This window comes from Urocitellus parryii, chromosome 4, assembly GCF_045843805.1.
Source record: "Urocitellus parryii isolate mUroPar1 chromosome 4, mUroPar1.hap1, whole genome shotgun sequence".
NCBI lineage: Eukaryota > Metazoa > Chordata > Mammalia > Rodentia > Sciuridae > Urocitellus > Urocitellus parryii.
This window is the reverse complement of record NC_135534.1, coordinates 75,972,430-75,994,989: the sequence shown is the minus strand read 5'-3', so window position 1 is coordinate 75,994,989 and position 22,560 is coordinate 75,972,430. Positions and strand designations below refer to the sequence as shown.

Below are 22,560 nucleotides of genomic sequence, written 5' to 3'. Positions count from 1 at the left end.
AGAAATTAGATATTTCTTTTTTTAATATTTATTTTTTAGTTGTTTTTTTTAGGTGGACACAATATCTTTATTTTACATTTACATGGTGCTGAGGCTCAAATCCAGTGCCTCACTCATGTAGGCGAGTAAATACTCCACCACTGAGCCACAACCCCAGCCCGGAAATTAGATATTTCTACATCACACTGGTTAAGTGTCCTTTATCCAAAATACATAGGACCAAAAGTGTTTCAGATTTTAGAATATTTGCATATACTTTACCATTTGAACATTCCTAACCCAAAAATGTTAAAAGCTCCAAAATTCTAAACATTTTGAGTGCCAACAACAAATTTCAACTCAAAAAACCCATTCCTCCCCTACCTGCTTTTGACCTTATCATTATTCCCTTCCTCTAGAGTAAAATTACTACCCTAGTTGGTTTTTCTGCATTTCAGATTTTGCATTTTCACATCAGGAATGCCAACCTGTATTACAGTTGCTATGGATCTTGAAAAATAAGCCTGTTACTACCCTCAAATCCAATGCTAGATTCTGTTGTTAAAAGAAATACATATTATTAAATCTGATTCCACACCCCCCAATCCCATGGAACCCAGGGCCTCCCACATGCTAGGCAAGTGCTCTACAATTGAGCTATCCCCCTGGTCCTAAAAAAAACTTTAAAAATATATTATACAATTTTATAATTGATCATGTTTTGTAACCCCATATACTGTATTTCGTACATTTAAAAATGTTATTTTGGGAAGACTCCACAGGCTTCATTGAGGGGTCCAAGCATTAACACCAAAAAAAAAAGTTTAAAATCTCTGTCCCCTATTTGGAGGAAACAAAACAAAAAGCTAATCCAATCATTTGGTTTTGAATTGCTTCAGAAGGTACCAAAGAATATATTCCCCTCAGGGGTCTACAAAAAAGAAAATAAGCTTTCACTTTATTTTGTCCCCTGAATTTTTCCTCACTCTAAGTAGGTTTCACATTTTCATTATATTTTGCCCGATTATTAAGCATATGAAATGGGCAGAAATATAACTCTATATGATCACAAAATAAGTAACGGTAATTATTATAAATAATTAACGAACATTTGTGTACTATTTATTATGGGACATATACTCCTTAACCACTTTACTTATATTACCTCATTTAATCCTCACACTCCGTTTAACCTTCATCTAAATAAATCTGTCTTTACCAATGTTGCCTAAAATCTTCCAGGTCGTTCCCTTTACAAACTGCCAAAGGAGAAACTACCCCAACCCATACCTAACTCAAACGTGGTTCCCCTCCTAGTCAGAAGAAGACCCTCTCAATTATGCCTTTACAGAAAAGGCGACACTCGGGCACACCCCACCTCCACGGACAGGGCAGAGGCAGCCACAAGACCTCCTTTAATAAAGTCATCTAAACCCCTATGTCAAAGATCTATACTTTCCATCCTGGAGTTTCTATTGGTATCTAAGGGTGGCACAGACCCTAAACTCCTTGAAAGGGGTGCCTAACAGACTCAGCCTCTTCCTTTCAACTCTTAGGAAAATCTCTAACATGCCTTTTAAACCTACATGAATCTCAGATCCGGAATCTTCTCTATATCCCCCAAAGACTCAAACACTTCTGCATCACATGTAAAAGGAACTCAAAAGAGACCTCTCAGACCCCTGTAACCATTTAAATCCCTCTCCTTCACCAAGTTTCTGCCCGTTCTCAGCCCCAGCTCAAAATCCCCCCAGACAAGTTCAATTTTCTCCAGCACGCCCGCGTTTTCCCGAGTACAGGGTGACACCTCTCCCTCCCCCCACAGTCGCCCGCCCGCCCCCGCGCCTACAGTTTTAAAAGAACTTAAAACTTCTACTCCGGAGTCGCGTGACTGCTAGGGGCTGCACTCACATTCTCATCTCCAGAGAGATCCGGGTTGCTGTTCTCGTCGCTACTCAGCTTCTGTTTCTTTGCCGAAGGCATGTCGGTTCCCGCCGGCGCTGTCGACACTTCCCTCTCGGACATATTCCTCCGCCTCCCTCCAGGTTCCTGCCGCCTCGGGCGGGGCCTCCGCCACACCGCCGTCAAGCAAGCCCGGCCCGAGCTTGCCGCAAAGTTGCCACTGCCGCCGCCACCTCCACCGCTCCCCCCACTGTCGCAAATCGCGCCCAGCCGCCGAGGCGGGCGTGCGTGCGACCCCGCCACACTGCTGAAAAAGGGGCGCGCGCGCGCGCCCTCCTGCGCGGCTTCCTGGCTTCTTCCCTTTACCCACTCCCGTCTTGCTGTTTTCCCGCCGCCCTCCCGGCAGATTGCACGGAGACGTATGATCCGTTGGTTTAAGAGGGCAGTATTTAGTAGGTCCCCTTTCCCCACCACCGCCTCGAAAAGAAAAGGCGGAACTCAAAGGGATGCTCCCTCACCCCTTTCTTCCTTCCAAAGACGTTTCAGCCGCAATTGGCTCAATCCTTCGATCTCCGACCCGCTGCAAGGGAGCGAAAGTCTGTGGAATGGACTAGACCACCAATGTCCCAGAGAAGGGGAAGGAATACAATAAGTCACCTATTGCTTTACCTGTGTATTCCAAGTGTCCTTAATATTGAACTTGGAAGATAATGTTTTCCCTAAATCATGGAAGCATGGACACCCTACTTTTCGCTTGAGGATAGAAATCGAAAAACTGTACACAGTTTCCGAATCGCCACCCCTATCAAGCAAATGGAAGGCACTCACCAGAAGATGCGCATGCGCCCAGGCGTATTCTCGCGCTGCGTTGTCGGGAGCCACCTCCTCCAAGCCCCTCCTCTTTTCGAATTCTTGTTTGCTGAACCAGGTAGTCTATCGGGTGTTCAAAGTCGGGCTGGATTTCGAAATGCTCTTAGATTCAAGTCTGGATGTACCCTAAATTCTTGACGAATATCTTATTCTGATGAATATTTGTTGCAATGAATTAATGATTATCATCACCTAGTTGGTGCCAATATTGGTTAAGGTTCAAGTAGAGATATCTTTAAATTACCTTACTCTAGATTCCAGTGTGTTACAAGCGAAGTGCCCCCTTTAACTTAGAAGATTATCAAGGCCCTGGAAAACGCCAAGACCTGTAAATCATTGCTCGTCGCTAACTGTGTATGCGATTGTGAGACTTGGGCAACGGTCCTTTTTTTTGGTTTTGCACGTCAGATACGATAAAAAATTTTAGAAAAAGGCAACAGAATTGTTTTATGTCGCTGAAATATTTGGCCCTGTTGCATGTATCTGGACTCTTGACCCGTGCCAAATACACCAATGAACCTGTGGATTTCTTGGATGGGTAATTAAACCATATAACTGAATGAGTATCAGGAAGAGGAAAATGATGGCAATAAAATAAAATACAGCATTCCCCTGTTTCAGAACGTAATTGTGATTACTTATCTTTCTGGGTGTCAGTGTCCTCATCTGTAAAATGAGGAAATAGGAAGGGACCTAACATTTCTTGAGCGCCCACTTGATAGTGTATATTTTTTCTCATTTAGATTTCAATGTATCTTCCAGTGGATAACCAGTCTAGAATGCTCCATCCTAATATTCTAGCATACTTAAATTACTTATGCATGCAGATTGCAAGTCACACTTTCTTTTAGATATAAGCAGAGTACTGGTTGAGAATGAGAAAAAAGGAGATAAAGCAATGAAAAAGATTTTTACAATGAAGTCTCAGGAAAATTAAGCGGGAAAAAATTCAAGTTCAGGTCTTAATAATTGCAGTTATTGTTGAGCACTTCTAGTGAGTCAAGCACTGCAAAGATTTCTTCAGTATGTAAGAGAAATGAGACAAATATAGAGCCAGTTACTGAGAAAGTAAGAAGTCTTTGGTGCTATCGCTTTTATGGACAGAAATGCACTCCCATTATTGGGAAGGATATTCGTGAAATATAGCTCTACAGATAAAGGATAATCAACAGAAGCATTTCAGGTACAAATTACTGTGGGAGCTGGGAAGTGGGAATCAACTTCTAGATGAAAAGTGCTGAATATTTGAATAAAGGACACATGGGAAGAAAAGACATTTTCAGCATTTCATGTTACTGTAACAAAGCAAAAATATTTTTAGAGTCTTATTAAGGTTTGGAGGGATTATTTTAAAATTTATTTTCTGATGAATCAGGGTTGATAAATAGAAATTTATCAATGTTTTTTATTAACAATGTTAAAAAAAACTTATTCTGAAAGTTGTTTAAATGGTTAGGAAAATACACTCAGGGCTGTCTTGATAGATGTCAAAATATAATGGAGAAAAGAGATCATGCTCAACTCTAAATACAGCAAAGACAAGTGAAGATGAGATGGGGGAATGTGGTTGAAAATTATGAAAAGGAAGATAGGCATGAGCATTCTAGCTAAGCCAACTTAACAGGATTGTTGCTGAAGGTAGCCACAGTAATGAAACATGAAGGATTGGGAATTCTTTCTGAACTGACTTACCAGAACTCTAGTACAACTGAATTAGACAAGCTGAAGACAAGGTCCAAGGACAAGACCTAGATAAAAAGTGGGTGCAAAGACTCCTAACTAAAGCTAAGGAGAGAGCCTTTGTCACTATTTATTTGTCACTTAATGAATATTTACTGAGTACCCTCTATATGTCAATATCACAGATATTCTATATAAAGTACTACTTTTGTAGTATTAATATGTAGACATCTACCCAGTTTCTCAATACCGAATTCTACCATGAAGGATTTCAGAAACCATCACAGTTGGAGAGATCTTACCTCCTATATTTTACAAATGAGGAAACTGAGGCTTAGGGTAATTAAAAGTTTGAAAATCAAAGATGAAGAGCTCATGTAGCAGAGCTAAAGATTGTATTCATCAAATGAAAAGCCAAAGAAACAACAGCTCTAGACTTATGTAATTATCCTCACAGAGCTTGTTTGGTCTTTAAACCACACAATCTTTTACACACCATCAAAGAACATCAAAAAGTTTTCTCAGCCAGGCACAATAACATAACACCTGTAATCCAAGTAACTTTGGATGCTGAGGCAGAAGGATTGCAAGTTCAAGACTAGCCTCAGCAATTTGGCAAGGCTATAAGCAACTTAGTGGGACCCTGTCTCAAAACAGAAAAATGGCTGCGGACTTAGCTCATTGGTCAAAGCACCCCTAGGTTCAATCCCCCCCCCCAAAAAAAATAGCTATCTCACTTAGGACAGAGGACATAGCTAGACAAACCTGGGAAAATACAAACAAGTCTGGAACATAGTTAATAGTAACATGTATTTTAGTTTCTTAATTTTGACTTGCACACTATGATACTATGTTAACAATGACAGAAACTAGATGAGGAGAGTCCAGGAACTACCATGTTTGCCACTGTTCTGTAAAACTATTCCAAAAAAAATTTTTTTTAAAACTTAAAATAATGCTATCTCAAGTGGCCTATTGAGAACTCAGTAAGAAATACTCTCTGGGTCCACACAATGTCACATGCTTGTAATTCCAGACACTCAGAAGACTGGAAAAGGCAGAAGAATTGATAATTCAAGGCCAGCTTCAGCAAACTTAACAAGACCCTCAGCAACTCAGGGAGATCCTGTTCCAAAATAAAATTAAAAGGACTGGGGATGTAGCTCAGTGGTAAAGCATCCCTACATTCAATTCCCAGTTACCCCTCTTCCCCCCAAAAGAAAGAAATACCCTTTGGCTTCAGATAAATGATTGGTTGATCTTGAAAAACTTTCCAAGATCATTTGGTTATATAAAAAGAAAATTCACATTCTTCTTTGGCATTGTCTTCTGTTATAAGTTTCATATCAGGAAATGAGTTTCAAAAGCTAAATTAAATCCTTCCCATTTCCATTGAAGTTTATTTTTCATTCATACAGTATTTTTGTCTCTTCTGCTTCATAAATAGCAGCTGTTCATCATCATTCATGCAATCTCATATGCTTGCAGATCTAGTATTCTATGAACAGAACATCATATGGCTTCTTTAAACATTTAGAAATGAATGAGGAAAAAAAGGAATGAATGAGGAAAAATTTATTGAATGCCATTTATGTGCAAAGCAGTATATAATTTCAAGTATGGAGGTTCAATAAAAGGGAAAATAGGACACAGGACCTGCCTTTGAAAAGCCTGATATTCTTCCATTATTAAAAAAAAAGTTTCTCATGCACTTAATAAATATTTACTGAGTACCCTCTATATGTCAAGTACTGTTCCAGATGCTGAGGAGACTTGATAATAAGGAAATAAAATAGATTCCTGCTGTCAGAGTTTATTGTCTAGAAAGAGAAACAAACTTAACCAGACAATCACCAAATAGATGTAAAATTACAACTGTAGTAAGTGGTATAAAGAGAAGTAGAAAGTCAGGGCTGTTGTTTGCCCATATGGTGTCTTATTTAAAAAAGGCATTACCATAGGCAAAAAGAGCCCAGAGAAGGTAAACCTTGGCAAGCAGACTGTGCCTTTGGTGAATCAGAAAAAGATGCTCCTTTATACAGTTTGATACAGCCTTGTTCATGAACAGGTCTTTGTGAGTGGAGCACAAACTGGATTTCACCCCCATTCATCACCTCAGGTGAGAACCTAGGATTATATAAATAACCTGCATAAGTGTAAGTAGCAGACCTATAAAAGGTTCTAGATTCATATAGTAAAGGAAGGCTTCAGAGTTTCCCTGAGGAACAGAAAGAAGAGTGGAACTTCAAGAAGAATGAGTTAACCAGGTGAAAGAGAAGAAGGACAACATTCTAAGGAGTGATAACAGCATCTACAAAAGGCCCTGGGGGCAGGAATGAAAGGAACAAAGGTCATTGGTAAGCTTAAACAGTCAGTGCTGGTGAAGGACTGGACAAATGATGAGAATATGATAATATATAAAGCTAGAAAAGTAAGTAAGAAATCAGACCATGCAGGACATTGTAGACCATATTAAGATTGTTGTGTTAAAATGTATATCCAGCTGATAGGACATATACAGAAGGAATTATAATGGCATTACTTTATTTTAATTTTGTTGATATTTCATTTATATATAGTGAAATGCACAGGTCTTAAACATACAGTTTGATGAATATACATCCATGTAATCCATATCAATAAGATGTGGATGGAATTTCTAGCACTTCAGAAATTCTCCTATTGCCTCTTCCCAGGCACACCTTTCTTCTCCCCAAGCAATCCACTGTCTATATTTCCTATATTTGTATATTAATTTTGTTTTATATGAGCTTTTCCTATTCTCAAGTCTCACATAAGTGGAATAATTCAGTATGAGCTCTTTTGTGTCTGATTTGTTTGGTTACACATAATGTTTTTGATATTTATAAAATGACATTAACATATAAAGAAAAATACTGTCTAGGTCACAACTTTCACATTTCAACAAGCATAAGAATCATCTGGACAGCTTGTTAAATGACAATTGTCTGGACCCCATTTCCAGAGATTCTGATGTACTAGGTTGGAGTATAGTTTTTTAGTGTATATCTCTAACAAACTGAGTATTCAAGTATTCAAGAAGCATACTTTGAGAACCTCTGATCTAGACAACAAAAATAGTTCCTAAGAACCTATTTCTTTAAAAAAATTATTTTAAAGGAACTTCTATGTGCCAGGAACTGTCTAGGTTGATGAGATTTAAAAATAACTAAAATGTCATGCCTGTCCTCTAGTAACTTGGAGTCTGGTAAGAGAAGACAAGGGTAAACCAAATAAGTAATTCTAGATCGCTTAGTCTATTCATTAAATAGTGGACACAATATTAAAACCATTAAGAATAAAAACTGTATAATGAATCCCATCCTAGATGGGATTCCTCACTTGGCAGCAGGATTCCTCATTTTGCCAAGCTGACTGCAAAGATTGAGTGTTTTACACATGTTTGCTACTGCACAAAGTGTTTTCTGTGCAACACACCATCTAATCCTCTCAATTACTCTTTGAAGCTGGTACTACATAATCCACATTTTATAGATGAGGGAACTGTAGATTAACAGTAGAGTGATTAACAGACTAGACAAAGACCTCAGTAAGTGGGAGAATCAGAATTCAAACCCAGATTTGGTTGACCCAGGTGCTAGTTCTTTTAAATGCCAGCTCTCAGGAAAAAAGCAACCTTATTTAGTTTTCATGCTGAAATATTACTGAGTAATATTTCATATTAGAAACATTTAACAAGAATACTGTATTATTACAGGATGGGTAGGAGAGTAACTAATTTTAACTTGGTTGAAATAGGAAGAGTCTTAATGAAGATGTAGGAATTAGTTTAGAAGGTAAGTTTTTGTCTGTGTTACCCTAATATAGTCCTAGAGACCAAGACAATCCAATGGGTATACATGCAGTACTAGAAAAACACATTCTATTGCAGATAAGGAAAAATTTATTGGGGTCAAATATAGCTTGAATGAAATCTCTCATGATTACATAATGCTTTTTCTTATCAAGTATAGACCTTATGATTGCTAATTTAGCTTTCTAATTACCTCTACAATAAAGAGGAAGGGTTCTAAGGACTGACTATTCATATCTAGTCACTAGAGAAGTATATTCTGCATAACTTTGGCCTATGGTTCATATAGGTTTCTTTTTAGTTTGGGAGGTGCTAATCAAGAAAAGCCTAAGACTGTTGATCAATAACGTAAAGGTAGCCAAAGAAGAGTTTTTGCTTAGAGTTCTGCAGAAAAAAACTGGAGGCTGGCAGATGAGCTCTGAGACTATTTTAGTACTGCAGACCTGAACTAAGGCAATAACAATGAAGATGGAAAGCAAGAAATTATTTCCAGAGATGTTTAAGAGTACAATCTATAGGATTCCCTAATTCAAGGAATGTGAAGACTAAAGGGAGAGGGGCAAAAAATGACTCAGATTTATAGTTTAGCTGACTTCCTGAATGGTGATATCTCTAACTAAGATAGAAAAAATAGGAGTACATAGAATTATTAACTTTGTTGAAAAAACAGGTACAGTATTATTTAATTTCTCAAATTCAAATAGTCTCAAAAACAAATGCAAAGGATTTGTTCACTAATTTAAGTGAAGAATTAGCTCAAACAATGGAGATAATTTCAATGTCTTAATCTTTCAAAAAAAATTTTTTTGAAGGGTACTGGGTGTTTAACCCAGGGGCATTTTACCACTGAGTTACATCCCCCAAGCCCTTTTAATTTTTTTTTTATTTTGAGACAGGATCTCACTAAGTTAAATTGTTAAATTGCTGAAGCTGGCCTGGAACTTGTGATCCTCCTGCCTCAGTTTCCCAAGTTGCTAGAATTACAGGAGTGAGTCACCAAGTCAGAGAGGTTTGTGTAAGCATTAAATAAGACAATGTGTGTGGAGGAGCTAAAAACATTTATTAAAGGAAAATTTGTTAAAAAATAAATTTTGGTTTTTGAAACAAAATTTGATCCTGCTTTAAAATTGCCATCTTCGATTTTAAGAATGGTAGGATTTTATCTGCAATTTTCCCCTTATACAATAAAGAAAGGATGCAGGAAAATATATTTTAGTTAAAAGTAGCTATCTTTTGAGATACTCAGGGCTCTTTTCAAATGTAAATCAAAACTAGCAATGCTTCCATTTAAAGTGCTAAGACAAAAAGGATTCAGAAAGTTGCACTAAGAAGTAACATTCATTGCAGGCTTGTTATATGCCAGGCACGTTGCACATTTTATCTCATTTAATCTTTATGATATCCTTGCATCTGTTTTTACAGATGAGGAAGCTGAGACAGAGAAGTTAAATTAACTCAGAGTCGCAAAGATGATATGTGGGGTAGCAAGTTTTGAGTCCACATAGCCTAACTCTGGGACGGAGTTCTTCAACCCTGCACTATGTAGCTTTCCACAGAATTGTCAACATGTTCTCTATGTGAATGGACTTATATATTGGTTTTTCTCTTTCCTTCCTTCCTCCCCACCTCCCATTCCTTTCTGATTTTCTGTATTTTTGGTAATATGCATATATTACTTTTGAGTTAAGAGAAAGGATTATTTTAATTTAAAAAGCAATCAGATACATTAATTAATTTTAAATAATCCAGTTCTCCTCTCTACCTAATTTTGATTTTAAGTATTAAGTGCATTGCTGTTTGAAGGCAAAGTCTTCCTGGGTGCATGGTATATATATATATATATATATATATATATATATATATATATATATATATTGATTGTACATTTAATTCCCTGAAGACTACAATTTCTGCCAGATCAATTAACTGTCATTATTTTAGAATCTGGAATATGCAAGTAAATCCCCAATTCTGAAATAAAATTTTAGGAATTAAAGCTAGATAAACAGGGGGCTGGGGATGTGGCTCAAGTGGTAGCTCGCTCGCCTGGCATGTGTGCGGCCCAGGTTCGATCCTCAGCACCACATACAAACAAAGATGTTGTACCAGCTGATAACTAAATAATAAATATTAAAAATTCTCTCTCTCTCTCCCTCTCTCTACCTCTCTCTCTCTTTTTTTTTTTTTTAAAAAAAGCTAGATAAACAGGAGTTTTGTTGTTGCTGTTTATAAACATTTGTAATCTTTATGTCACCTGAAATTTTGTTAATGAACCATAAGAAATTCACTATTATCCATCAGTTAAAGTCAGGGCCCAAACAGTTCTGAGATCTGATATTTAACTTATAACTGTAAGGCTATTCCCTTAGAAGTATAAAACTGTATTTCTAATATATTTGTGAAGATTTGGTCTTCCCTTTTGCTGTGTTCATTCTGGTTTGTTATTATGTGATGTCTCAGGAGAATTAATCTGTTGGATCAGATAGTGCTGTGTGTGCAGGAATAAGTCAACAACGAGAAAGTTTTTGTGTTGAAAGAGTAATTACATAGATCAAATTACATAGACTCCAAAACAACATGAGGCACTTAAAGAAAAAATAAAAAACAAAAATACATCTGCTCTCTATAGCAGGTTGCATTCAGATTCACTGACCTTGATGTCAATTCACCATCAGTGCAAATAACCAAAATAAGAAAAGATATATACTTAATATATTTTATGCAAAAATTACTTGCTGCTTTTGGTTTATAGATACATTTAAAAATATGCCTGGGAGAGAACCCTGAATAGGATCAAAATAAGAGTTTTTCAAATGAAGATTTGATAATAAAAATGAATACTTTAAAAAGAGAGGGAACTAAACTAAATTAGAAATTATACATTTTGAATTTATTCCAACATGGGGTTTTATTTTATTTCTTTGATGGAGCAAAAGGTGACTTGTGGTTCTTCAAACAAAATTTTGATAGAGCTAGTTTAAGCATTCATGAGGTACAGAGTGTCAATGAACAGATTTTGATGAGTCAAGTGTAAATAAATCAGAAACATATGGATTATATTCCTCTAAATGCACATGAGTTTCAAAGTGTAGAGGAAAACCTGCTCAGCAAAATGCTCGGGGACACTTTGAAATCCAAATATTTGGAATGTTGAATTTCAACATTTGAGGTATTCACTAAATGAGGCCATGGCTATTTGTATGGGGTAAATACTGGAGATCAATTTTCCTTAACTTCATTTCTCCTCACTTTTCCTAAATCTTCTGCCCAGGAATAAGAATGTGTATTTTAGTCAGGGTGCTCCAGAGAAAAAGAACTAATAAGACCTGTATATATACATATACAGATTCATTTTAAGGAATTGGCTTATGCAATTATGAAGGTTATAAAGTCCAAAATCTGCAGTTTTAGCCTGAAGGCCATCTGCTGGCAGAATGCTCTCTTGCTCAGGGGAAGGTCAGTCTTTTGTTCTATTCAGGCCTGCAGATGACTGAATGAGGTCCACTCACATTATGGAGAGCAATGTGCTTTGCGCAGTACCCACTCATTTACATGTTAATCTCATCCAAAAACCCTCAAAGAAACATCCAGAGTAACATTTGAACAAATAGCTCAGCACTGTGGCCCTATAAGTTGACTCATAAAAATGAACCATCACAGGGGCTGTGGTTGTGGCTCAGTAGTAGAGTGCTCACCTAGCACGTGCGAGGCCCTGGGTTTGATCCTCAGTACCACATAAAAATATATATATAAAATAAAGGTATTTTGTCCAATTACAACTAAAAAATAAATATCAAAAAAGAAATAAAAATTAACCATCACAGATGCCTAGTTGGTTGATATGGACCATTTGTTAAATTTGATATTTAGAATACTAAAGCAATGCCAGTTCAAAAGAATGAATAAAATTCACTAACAAACTTTTAGAGCTAGAAAGCTATTGGAGACCCTCTAGTAGTATTTCTCAAAAGAGATGCTTTTAGCATTTGGGGTAGAGTAGTTTTTGGATGAGTATCCCAGGTCACTCAGGCTCTCTGACCTCAACCCATAAATGCTAATAGCTCTCTCAAACATTGTGACAATCACAAACTTTTAACTGACTTAACAATGCAATTATTAATTTATACCAGACTGTTTTGCAGTATTAATGAATCTATAATTATACAACCAAAAATAAGATTTAAAATGTCAACTCTGAATGTTATCAAATGTTATAAAAAACTGTAATGTAGAAAGTTGGTAAGGATTTTAGGCATAAAATTACCAGGGTTTTGGTCAACACATAAGTGCAATTTGGGGTGTTAAATCAAAAGCATAGATAAATTACCTCCTATTTTGAAAACTTTTTGAAAAATAGGAAATATTAGTTGGGGAAGCATTAATCCAAAAGAGTAAACATGAACACATTGGATACCATTGTCTATAAGGAAAGGGAGCATTTCTGAAACAGCAATTAGCTTTGGTTTGAAACTCACACCTTTAAGATAAGAGTGTGATTGTCTCTTGCTCCAGGAAGCCTCCCCCAACCATGCAAATGCATTTCATTGATATTCACAGAAGTCATCATCCTAGTTTATAGTTGGTGTTGCTTTGCTGTCCCCCCCCCCCCCTTAAACTATATGCTTTATGAGGTCAGATACATTGTGTTGTTTGTCTGCCTTGAACTCCTAACATTCAGCCAAATACCTGGCATATAATAGGAGTTCAATAAATATTTGTTGGCTAGGGGAATAAGGAGGGAACAGCATAAAGAAAACAAATTCTATCTTTACGGAAACTATGTATAAGAGAGAAACGTCATTGCTTTTCCTCACCCATTGCAGAGTTCATGCCTGACAAATTTGGAAAATCTGGCAAAAAAAACAGTTAAATAAAAGAAAAGAATAGACACTAATTTCATACAAATTTTATGTGACATGGGAGTCATCTAAAATGGATAAAGACCCAAAGGCCAGAGAAAACTGCACTGTAGAAGTGTGATTGGAGAACAAAAGGGAATACTGTAATGGTGATAAACTGAGGGGAGCTGAGCAAGTACTGTTTGTTCAGATTCTTTTTGGCCTCCAGGTATAGGGTAGGACCACTCTAGAATAAGGATCTTATAACCTACTTTCAGGAAAGGTAGGTCAAAGAATTTTTTTTTTTAATGGTCTGCTTCAAAGGAGAAATGTGGGAAGAAGCTTCTGTGTATTTTTTTTCAATTTCCTTCACTTTAAAATAGTCAGTATGCCAAGGTGTCATATTTTAGAGTAGGATTTCCTGCATCCCATCACAGGCATATATCATTTCAATTATGACACCTATAGGACAGGAACCATATTTTATTATTCATGTGTTTACCAAGTCCTTAGCATTGCACCTGGTACACAGGAACCATATTTTATTATTCATGTGTTTACTAAGTCCTTAGCATTGCACCTGGTACACGTAACAGTTCTCATACTTCATTGAGGTATGATTTATATGCAATAAACTGCATTCATTTAACATGAACAGTTGATAGTTTTGAGGCAAATGAGTTTTGACAGCAGAGTAACGGCCAATTGAAATACAAAACATTTCCATTATCCAAAATTTTCTTCATTCCCCTTTACGGTTATCTTCCCGCTTCACCCCAGACCCGTGAACACTAGAGATTAGTTTGCATTTTCTGGAATTTTATATAAATAGAATAACACAGTATATACTTTTTAAGCTGTATGTATATTGCTGCACAGATACTTAGTTTGTTCCTTTATATTGCTGAATGATATTTCATTGTATGGATGCACTGTGATGCATTTACTAATCTACCTGTTAATGGACAATAGGGTTTTTTGTTGTTGTTGTTGTTGTTGTTGTTTGCCATTAAGTACCAAGGATCTTTATTTATTCTCAGTTCTGAAATGGAGTCTGTAACTCAGATAATATGCCACTATTTGAAAATAAAAGGTCCCACCAACCCCAGTCTTCCCATATTTTTAGTCACAAGATCACACTTCATTCACGGCAGAAGACAATCAAGCTGAAGAATTAAGGAGGTACACTGAAGATAAAAGCAAAAAAGGAATAATCTTACAAGCAGATCATCTCAGTTACTTAAAAGGTTAAGTTTCAGATTAATTTACACAGTAGTGACAAAAATGTTTAGTCTCAGTGAAAATGAAGACAGTCATACCATTTAGAAAAGATCAATTTAGAAATACTAATTCAAGCAAGCATGCAAAATTCAGAATATTAAAAAAAAAAAAAAGCAAGGCCTGGCTGCACAAATACACTCAGGTGAATTGCAAACTGAAAGGGACACTTGAGGATCAGCAGGCCAGTCTCTCCTTCTATGAATGAGGAAAGTGAGCAGACACCAACTGGCGAAGCTCATGTGGCGATACCAGGTGCACACAGATGTAACTCCTGGTGCCATCTGCAACCCCATATACTTAAAATAAGGATATAATACCCAGAACACAGAAGCCCACTGATTTAAATAAAAGATTTTAGAACTGATACACAGGGAGGAGGTAAAGTTAACACAGCACAGTAGCACACTTCACATTTCAGAGATGAAATGATCTCTCAAAGATTTAATGCTCCATTTTCACAAACAATAAAGTTTCTATCCAATTTTCTGATTTATAGTAAAATGTATTAGCTTAAAAAATGTGCACTCTTCACACTTTTTTGCCTAACTTTTAAAACTGAGAACTGGCTATTTTTTAGCCCAAGAAACCTATGCCATGCATATACTTTAACTGCACGTCTTAGGAATACATAAAATCTGTTATATTTCGGTAACTTATAGTGTATTTACAAAATGAAAAGCTCTCTCAAAATACACTTTTCACTGGGAAAAATAAATAAAACAAATGAATGGATCTACATAAAGCAAACAATAACTTTGGTAGACTTCAGTGTAGGACAGTCTATAACAAAAACATTTGCCCTTATTCTCCCAGAGCTGCTCATCTTCCAAGTTAACAATTTTTAACATTTTTTTATCTGAGATTTTATTATATTGACGTTTGTTTCTCATTCTACATCATCTTCAGCTAAGCCCTGAGCACTCACAATTCTCTAATTGTTGGAAGCTTAGTCAGAAGCATCTGGAACACTGGTGGTGGAAGAGTTTGCTGTAACACTTGCAGCAACTGCTGTGGCTGTCCACAAACAGCGATTGCATTTGTCAGATGGTCCACACCTTTCTCATATTCACCTGAGCTAGCAGCTCTTCATTGAGTTGTATTTCTTCAAGGAAAAACTTCTGAACAGCTTCAGCATCTTGGAAAGCCCAGCTCTCTCCTTGTCAAGCTTCTGTTTCTTTCTTCGTTCCCAAAGCCTGTTCTTGAAGTTGGGGTCGCTGGGCCTTTTGCAGTAGAATTAGATGCAGTAGCCGATGAAGAGTGCCCCACACACGCAGGCGGTGATGGTGCTGTTCTGGCCCACCATCTTCCTTCAGTATGACCAAGCCGCTGCAAGCACTCCAATGAGCCTCTCAGCCTGTCGCTCTAATAGGGTTGTTTATAGTTTTGAGCTATTATGACTAAAGATGCTATGGTGATTCATGGATAAGTATTTGTGTAGAAGTGTGCTTTCATTTCTTTAGGCAAATACCCAGTAGCAGAATTCTGCATCATATAGCTAGTAAATTGTCAAAACCATTTTCGAGATGGTTGTACCATTTTTCATTGCCACCAGTAATGTTTAAAAGTTCCAGTTGATCTACACCCTCCTCAATCCATGATATTGTCAGTCCTTATAATTTTAGCCATACTGAAGGTTACATAGTCGTATTGAAAAACTAATGTGACTCCATTTTTGAGAACCAGCCTCTACCTCAGAGCAAAGCCTGTCCAAGGAAGGGGGCGTGACCCTTGTCCTTGGAAAAACCCACAGAGCACTCCTAAGCACATATCCACCCTGCTGAGTTGTTTGTCTGTAAATAACAAGAGAGGTCTGAGATGCCAGGTGTCCCTGACTCAGTTAGGTTAGGTGAGGACCCATAGCAACCCCCTAGCAACCACCAATCAGCATGAGACAGGGAAAATACCTGGGATGCCAGATGACCCCCAAGTAGTTTATGTTGGTTGATAACATGTTGGGAAACCATGTAGTTTAGCTCGTACACCCCTCGTGGTTTAAACCAATCAGTTCAAAGGAATCTCCCTCTTGTACTAACCAATCACCCCTACCCAACTTGTTCCCACCATTGAATGTGCTAATCAATGTTAAGAGTTGTTGTTTGACTTTCCAGCGGTGGTATGGAATGATTTGCTGTGTGATGTTGTGACGCATAGAATATCCCCCCAAAACCTATACAATCTCACTGAACAAAGGACTGGGACTCACTCCCTGGGACCGCTGCGTCGGGAACGGTTGTGAGTCCAGGCTTGAACTTGCAATAAAGACTCTTGTGTGCTTGCATCATATTCAGCTCCTGGAGGTCTATTGGGGTCTCACGAATCTGGCAAAACAGTATCTATGGTTTTAAAATGAATTTCTCTGATAAAATGATGTTGAACACTTAACATGTTCAACATTCCATATATACATCACATATATCTTCTTTGGTGAAGTGTCTGTCCAAGTGTTCAGTCCATTTTTGCTTTTTGGTACCGGGGATTGAATCCAGGGGCACTTAAACACTGAGCCACATACCCCAGCCCTTTTTAAATTTTTATTTAAAGACAGGGTCTCACTAAGTTGCTGAGGCTGGCTTTCAACTCACAATCCCCCTGCCTCAGCCTGTTGCGCCTCTGGGATTGCTAGTGTGTGCTACCCTACCCAGTTCAGTCCCTTTTTAAAAATTTGATGTTTTACCTTTGTTTTATTGAGTTGTAGGAGTTCTTTATATATTCTAGATACAAGTCCTTCAGCTAATAGGAGTTATTTATGTATCCTCGATATACATCCTTTGGCTAATATATACAAAATGTTTTGTCCCAGTCTGTGGATATCTTTTCTTAATGGTATCTCTTAATAGCAAAAGTTCAGGTTTTTTAATCCAATGATCAATTTATTCTTTTTCTTTCTTTCTTTTAAAATTTTGGTTCTGAGGATTGAACCTAGGGGTACTCTACCACTGAGTTACATCCCCAGATCCTTTTTTTTTTTTATTGGTCGTTCATAACATTACATAGTTCTTAATACATCATATTACACGGTTTGATTCAAGTGGATTATGAACTCCCGCTTTTACCCCGTATACAAATTGCTGTATCACATCAGTTACCCTTCCATTGATTGACATATTGCCTTTCTAGTGTCTGATGTATTCTGCTGTCTGTCCTATTGTCTACTATCCCCCCTCCCCTCCCCTCCCCTCCCCTCCCCTTTTCTCTCTCTACCCCTTCTACTGTAAATCATTTCTTCCATTTGTATTCTCTTGTCTTACCCCTCCTTTCCTCTTATATGACATTTTGTATAACCCTGAGGATCGCCTTCCATTTCCATGCAATTTCCCTTCTCACTCCCTTTCCCTCCCACCTCTCATCCCTGTTTAATGTAAATATTCTTCTCAAGCTCTTCGTCCCTACCCTGTCCTTGTTTACACCCCTTATATCAAAGGAGTCATTTGGTATTTGTTTTTTAAAGATTGACTAGCTTCACTTAGCATAATCTGCTCTAATGCCATCCATTTCCCTCCAAATTCTATGATTTTGTCATTTTTTAATGCAGAGTAATACTCCATAGTGTATAAATGCCACATTTTTTTTATCCATTCATCTATTGAAGGGCATCTAGGCTGGTTCCACAGTCTTGCTATCGTGAATTGAGCTGCTATGAACATCGATGTAGCAGTGTCCCTGTAGCATGCTCTTGTTAGGGCTTTAGGGAATAGACCGAGAAGGGGAATAGCTGGGTCAAATGGTGGTTCCATTCCCAGCTTTCCGAGAAATCTCCATACTGCTTTCCAAATTGGCTGCACCAATTTGCAGTCCCACCAGCAATGAACAAGAGTGCCCTTTTCCCCACATCCTCGCCAGCACTTATTGTTGTTTGACTTCCTAATGGCTGCCAGTCTTACTGGAGTGAGATGGTATCTTAGGGTAGTTTTGATTTGCATTTCTCTGACTGCTAGAGATGGTGAGCATTTTTTCATGTACTTGTTGATTGATTGTATGTCCTCCTCTGAGAAGTGTCTGTTCAGGTCCTTGGCCCATTTATTGATTGGGTTATTTGTTATCTTATTGTCTAATTTTTTGAGTTCTTTGTATATTCTAGTTATTAGGGCTCTATCTGAAGTGTGTGGAGTAAAGATTTGTTCCCAGGATGTAGGCTCCCTGTTTATCTCTCTTATTGTTTCTTTTGCTGAGAAAAAACTTTTTAGTTTGAGTAAGTCCCATTTGTTGATTCTATTTGTTAACTCTAGCGCTATGGGTGTCCTATTGAGGAATTTGGAGCCCGATCCCACAGCGTGTAGATCATAACCAACTTTTTCTTCTATCAGATGCCGTGTCTCTGATTTAATATCAAGCTCCTTGATCCATTTTGAGTTAACTTTTGTGCACAGCGAGAGATAGGGATTCAGATTCATTTTGGTGCAAATGGATTTCCAGTTTTCCCAGCACCATTTGTTGAAGATGCTATCCTTCCTCCATTGCATGCTTTTAGCCCCTTTATCAAATATAAGATAGTTGTAGTTTTGTGGATTGGTTACTGTGTCCTCTATTCTGTACCATTGGTCCACCCGCCTGTTTTGGTACCAGTACCATGCTGTTTTTGTTACTATTGCTCTGTAGTATAGTTTGAAGTCTGGTATCGCTATACCGCCTGATTCACACTTCCTGCTTAGTATTGTTTTTGCTATTCTGGGTCTTTTATTATTCCATATGAATTTCATGATTCTTTTATCTATTTCTACAAGATATGCTGTTGGGATTTTGATTGGCATTGCATTGAACCTATAGAGAACTTTTGGTAATATCGCCATTTTGATGATGTTAGTTCTGCCTATCCATGAGCAGGGTACGTTTTTCCATCTTCTAAGGTCTTCTTCTATGTCTTTCTTTAGGGTTCTGTAATTTTCATTGTATAAATCTTTCACCTCTTTTGTTAGGTTGATTCCCAAGTATTTTATTTTTTGGGGGGATATTGTGAATGGAGTAGTTGTCCTCATTTCCGTTTCAGAGGATTTGTCGCTGATATACAGGAATGCCTTTGATTTATGCGTGTTGATCTTATATCCTGCCACTTTGCTGAATTCATTTATTAGCTCTAATAGCTTCTTTGTAGACCCTTTTGGGTCTGCTAGGTATAGAATCATATCATCTGCAAATAGTGATAATTTAAGTTCTTCTTTTCCTATTTTTATGCCTTTAATTTCTTTTGACTGTCTAATTGCTCTGGCCAGTGTTTCGAGGACTATGTTGAACAGAAGTGGTGAGAGAGGGCATCCCTGTCTTGTACCAGATCTTAGAGGGAATGCCTTCAATTTTTCTCCATTCAGAATGATGCTGGCCTGTGGCTTATCATAGATTGCTTTTACAATGTTGAGGTATGATCCTGTTATCCCTAATTTTTCTAGCGTTTTGAACATAAAGGGATGCTGTACTTTGTCGAATGCTTTTTCTGCATCTATTGAGATGATCATATGGTTCTTATTTTTAAGTCTATTGATGTGGTGAATAACATTTATTGATTTCCGTATATTAAACCAGCCTTGCATCCCAGGGATGAATCCTACTTGATCATGATGTATAATTTTTTTGATATGTATTTGAATCCGATTCGCCAGAATTTTATTGAGGATTTTTGCGTCAAGGTTCATTAGAGATATTGGTCTGTAGTTTTCCTTCTTTGATGTGTCTTTGTCTGGTTTCGGAATCAGGGTGATGTTGGCCTCGTAGAATGAATTTGGAAGTTCTCCCTCTTTTTCTATTTCCTGAAATAGCTTGAAAAGTATTGGTGTTAGTTCCTCTTTAAAGGTTTTGTAAAACTCTGCTGTATACCCATCCGGTCCTGGGCTTTTCTTAGTTGGTAGTCTTTTGATGGTTTCTTCTATTTCCTCTATTGTTATTGGTCTGTTTAGGTTGTCTATATCCTCCTGGCTCAATCTGGGCAGATCATAGGACTCAAGGAATTTATCTATGCCTTCACTATCTTCTATTTTATTGGAGTATAAGGATTCAAAGTAATTTCTGATTATCTTCTGTATTTCTGAAGTGTCTGTTGTGATATTGCCTTTTTCATCCCGTATGCTAGTAATTTGGGTTCTCTCTCTTCTTCTCTTCGTTAGCATGGCTAAGGGTCTGTCAATTTTATTTATTTTTTCAAAAAACCAGCTTTTAGTTTTGTCAATTTTTTCAATTGTTTCTTTTGTTTCAATTTCATTAATTTCAGCTCTGATTTTAATTATTTCTTGCCTTCTACTTCTTTTGCTGTTGTTTTGCTCTTCTTTTTCTAGGATTTTGAGATGAAGTATGAGATCATTTATTTGTTGGTTTTTTCTTTTTTTGAGGAATGAACTCCAAGCAATGAATTTTCCTCTTAGAACTGCTTTCAATGTGTCCCATAGATTCCGATATGTTGTGTCTGTGTTTTCATTTAACTCTAGGAATTTGTTAATTTCCTCCTTGATGTCTTCTAAAACCCATTGATCACTCAGCAACCTATTGTTCATTCTCCAGGTGATGCTTGCTTTTTCCTTTCTTCTTTTATCATTGATTTTCAGTTTCATTCCATTATGATCAGATAAGATGCATGGTATTATCTCTACCCCTTTGTATTGTCTAAGAGTTGCCCTGTGACATAGTATATGGTCTATTTTTGAGAAGGTTCCATGTGCTGCTGAGAAAAAAGTGTAGCTACTTGATGTTGGGTGGTATAGTCTATATATGTCAATTAAGTCTAGGTTGTTATTGTGTTATTGAGTTCTATAGTTTCCTTATTTAACTTTTGTTTGGAAGATCTGTCCAGTGGTGAGAGAGGTGTGTTGAAGTCTCCCATGATTATTGTATGTTGGTCTATTAGACTCTTGAACTTGAGAAGAGTTTGCTTGATGAACACAGCTGCACCATTATTTGGGGCATATATATTTATGATTGTTATGTCTTGTTGGTGTATGGTTCCCTTGAGCAGTATGAAGTGTCCTTCTATATCCCTTTTGATTAGCTTTGGCTTGAAATCTATTTTATTAGATATGAGTATGGACACTCCTGCTTGTTTCCGCGGTCCATATGAGTGATATGATTTTTCCCAACCTTTCACCTTCAGTCTATGTATATCTTTTCCTATCAAATGCGTCTCCTGTAGACAGCATATTGTTGGGTCTTGTTTTTTGATCCATTCTACTAGCCTGTGTCTCTTAATTGGTGAGTTTAAGCCATTAACATTTAGGGTTATTATTGAGATATGGTTTGTTCTTCTATCCATATTTGTTTATTGATGTTACTAAACCTGATTTGTTATCCTCTTTGACTACTTTCCCCCCTTTACTGTCCTACCTCCCATTGTTGGTTTTCAATGTTATTTTCCATTTCCTCTTCCTGTAATGTTTTGCCAAGGATTTTTTGAAGAGATGGTTTTTTTTTTTTTTTAATTGGTCGTTCATAACATTACATAGTTCTTAATACATCATATTACACGGTTTGAATCAAGTGGATTATGAACTCCCGCTTTTACCCCGTATACAAATTGCTGTATCACATCAGTTACCCTTCCATTGATTGACATATTGCCTTTCTAGTGTCTGATGTATTCTGCTGTCTGTCCTATTGTCTACTATCCCCCCTCCCCTCCCTTCCCCTCCCCTCCCCTTTTCTCTCTCTACCCCTTCTACTGTAAATCATTTCTTCCATTTGTATTCTCTTGACTTACTCCTCCTTTCCTCTTATATGACATTTTGTATAACCCTGAGGATTGCCTTCCATTTCCATGCAATTTCCCTTCTCACTCCCTTTCCCTCCCACCTCTCATCCCTGTTTACTGTAAATATTCTTCTCAAGCTCTTCGTCCCTACCCTGTCCTTGTTTACACCCCTTATATCAAAGGAGTCATTTGGTATTTGTTTTTTAAAGATTGACTAGCTTCACTTAGCATAATCTGCTCTAATGCCATCCATTTCCCTCCAAATTCTATGATTTTGTCATTTTTTAATGCAGAGTAATACTCCATAGTGTATAAATGCCACATTTTTTTTATCCATTCATCTATTGAAGGGCATCTAGGCTGGTTCCACAGTCTTGCTATCGTGAATTGAGCTGCTATGAACATCGATGTAGCAGTGTCCCTGTAGCATGCTCTTGTTAGGGCTTTAGGGAATAGACCGAGAAGGGGAATAGCTGGGTCAAATGGTGGTTCCATTCCCAGCTTTCCGAGAA

General features: G+C 37.4%; 1 protein-coding gene and 1 pseudogene across 2 annotated transcripts in view; both read right to left on the bottom strand.

The window, feature by feature from the left end:
- Eed (embryonic ectoderm development) overlaps positions 1-2,304 on the bottom strand; it is a 30,440-nt gene extending 28,136 nt beyond the window's left edge. Inside the window, exon 1 of one of the 2 annotated variants that reach the window (XM_026382468.2) lies at positions 1,891-2,304. In XM_026382468.2, the coding sequence (XP_026238253.1) occupies positions 1,891-2,004 (114 nt within the window). In that variant the 5' untranslated portion in view covers positions 2,005-2,304. The remainder of the gene's footprint in view (positions 1-1,890) is intronic. The other variant, XM_026382469.2, reaches the window with a different exon arrangement.
- Positions 2,305-15,271: 12,967 nt separating this feature from the next.
- On the bottom strand, positions 15,272-15,688 carry LOC113177991 (mitochondrial import receptor subunit TOM20 homolog pseudogene; annotated as a pseudogene).
- Between the last annotated feature and the right edge of the window lie 6,872 nt (positions 15,689-22,560).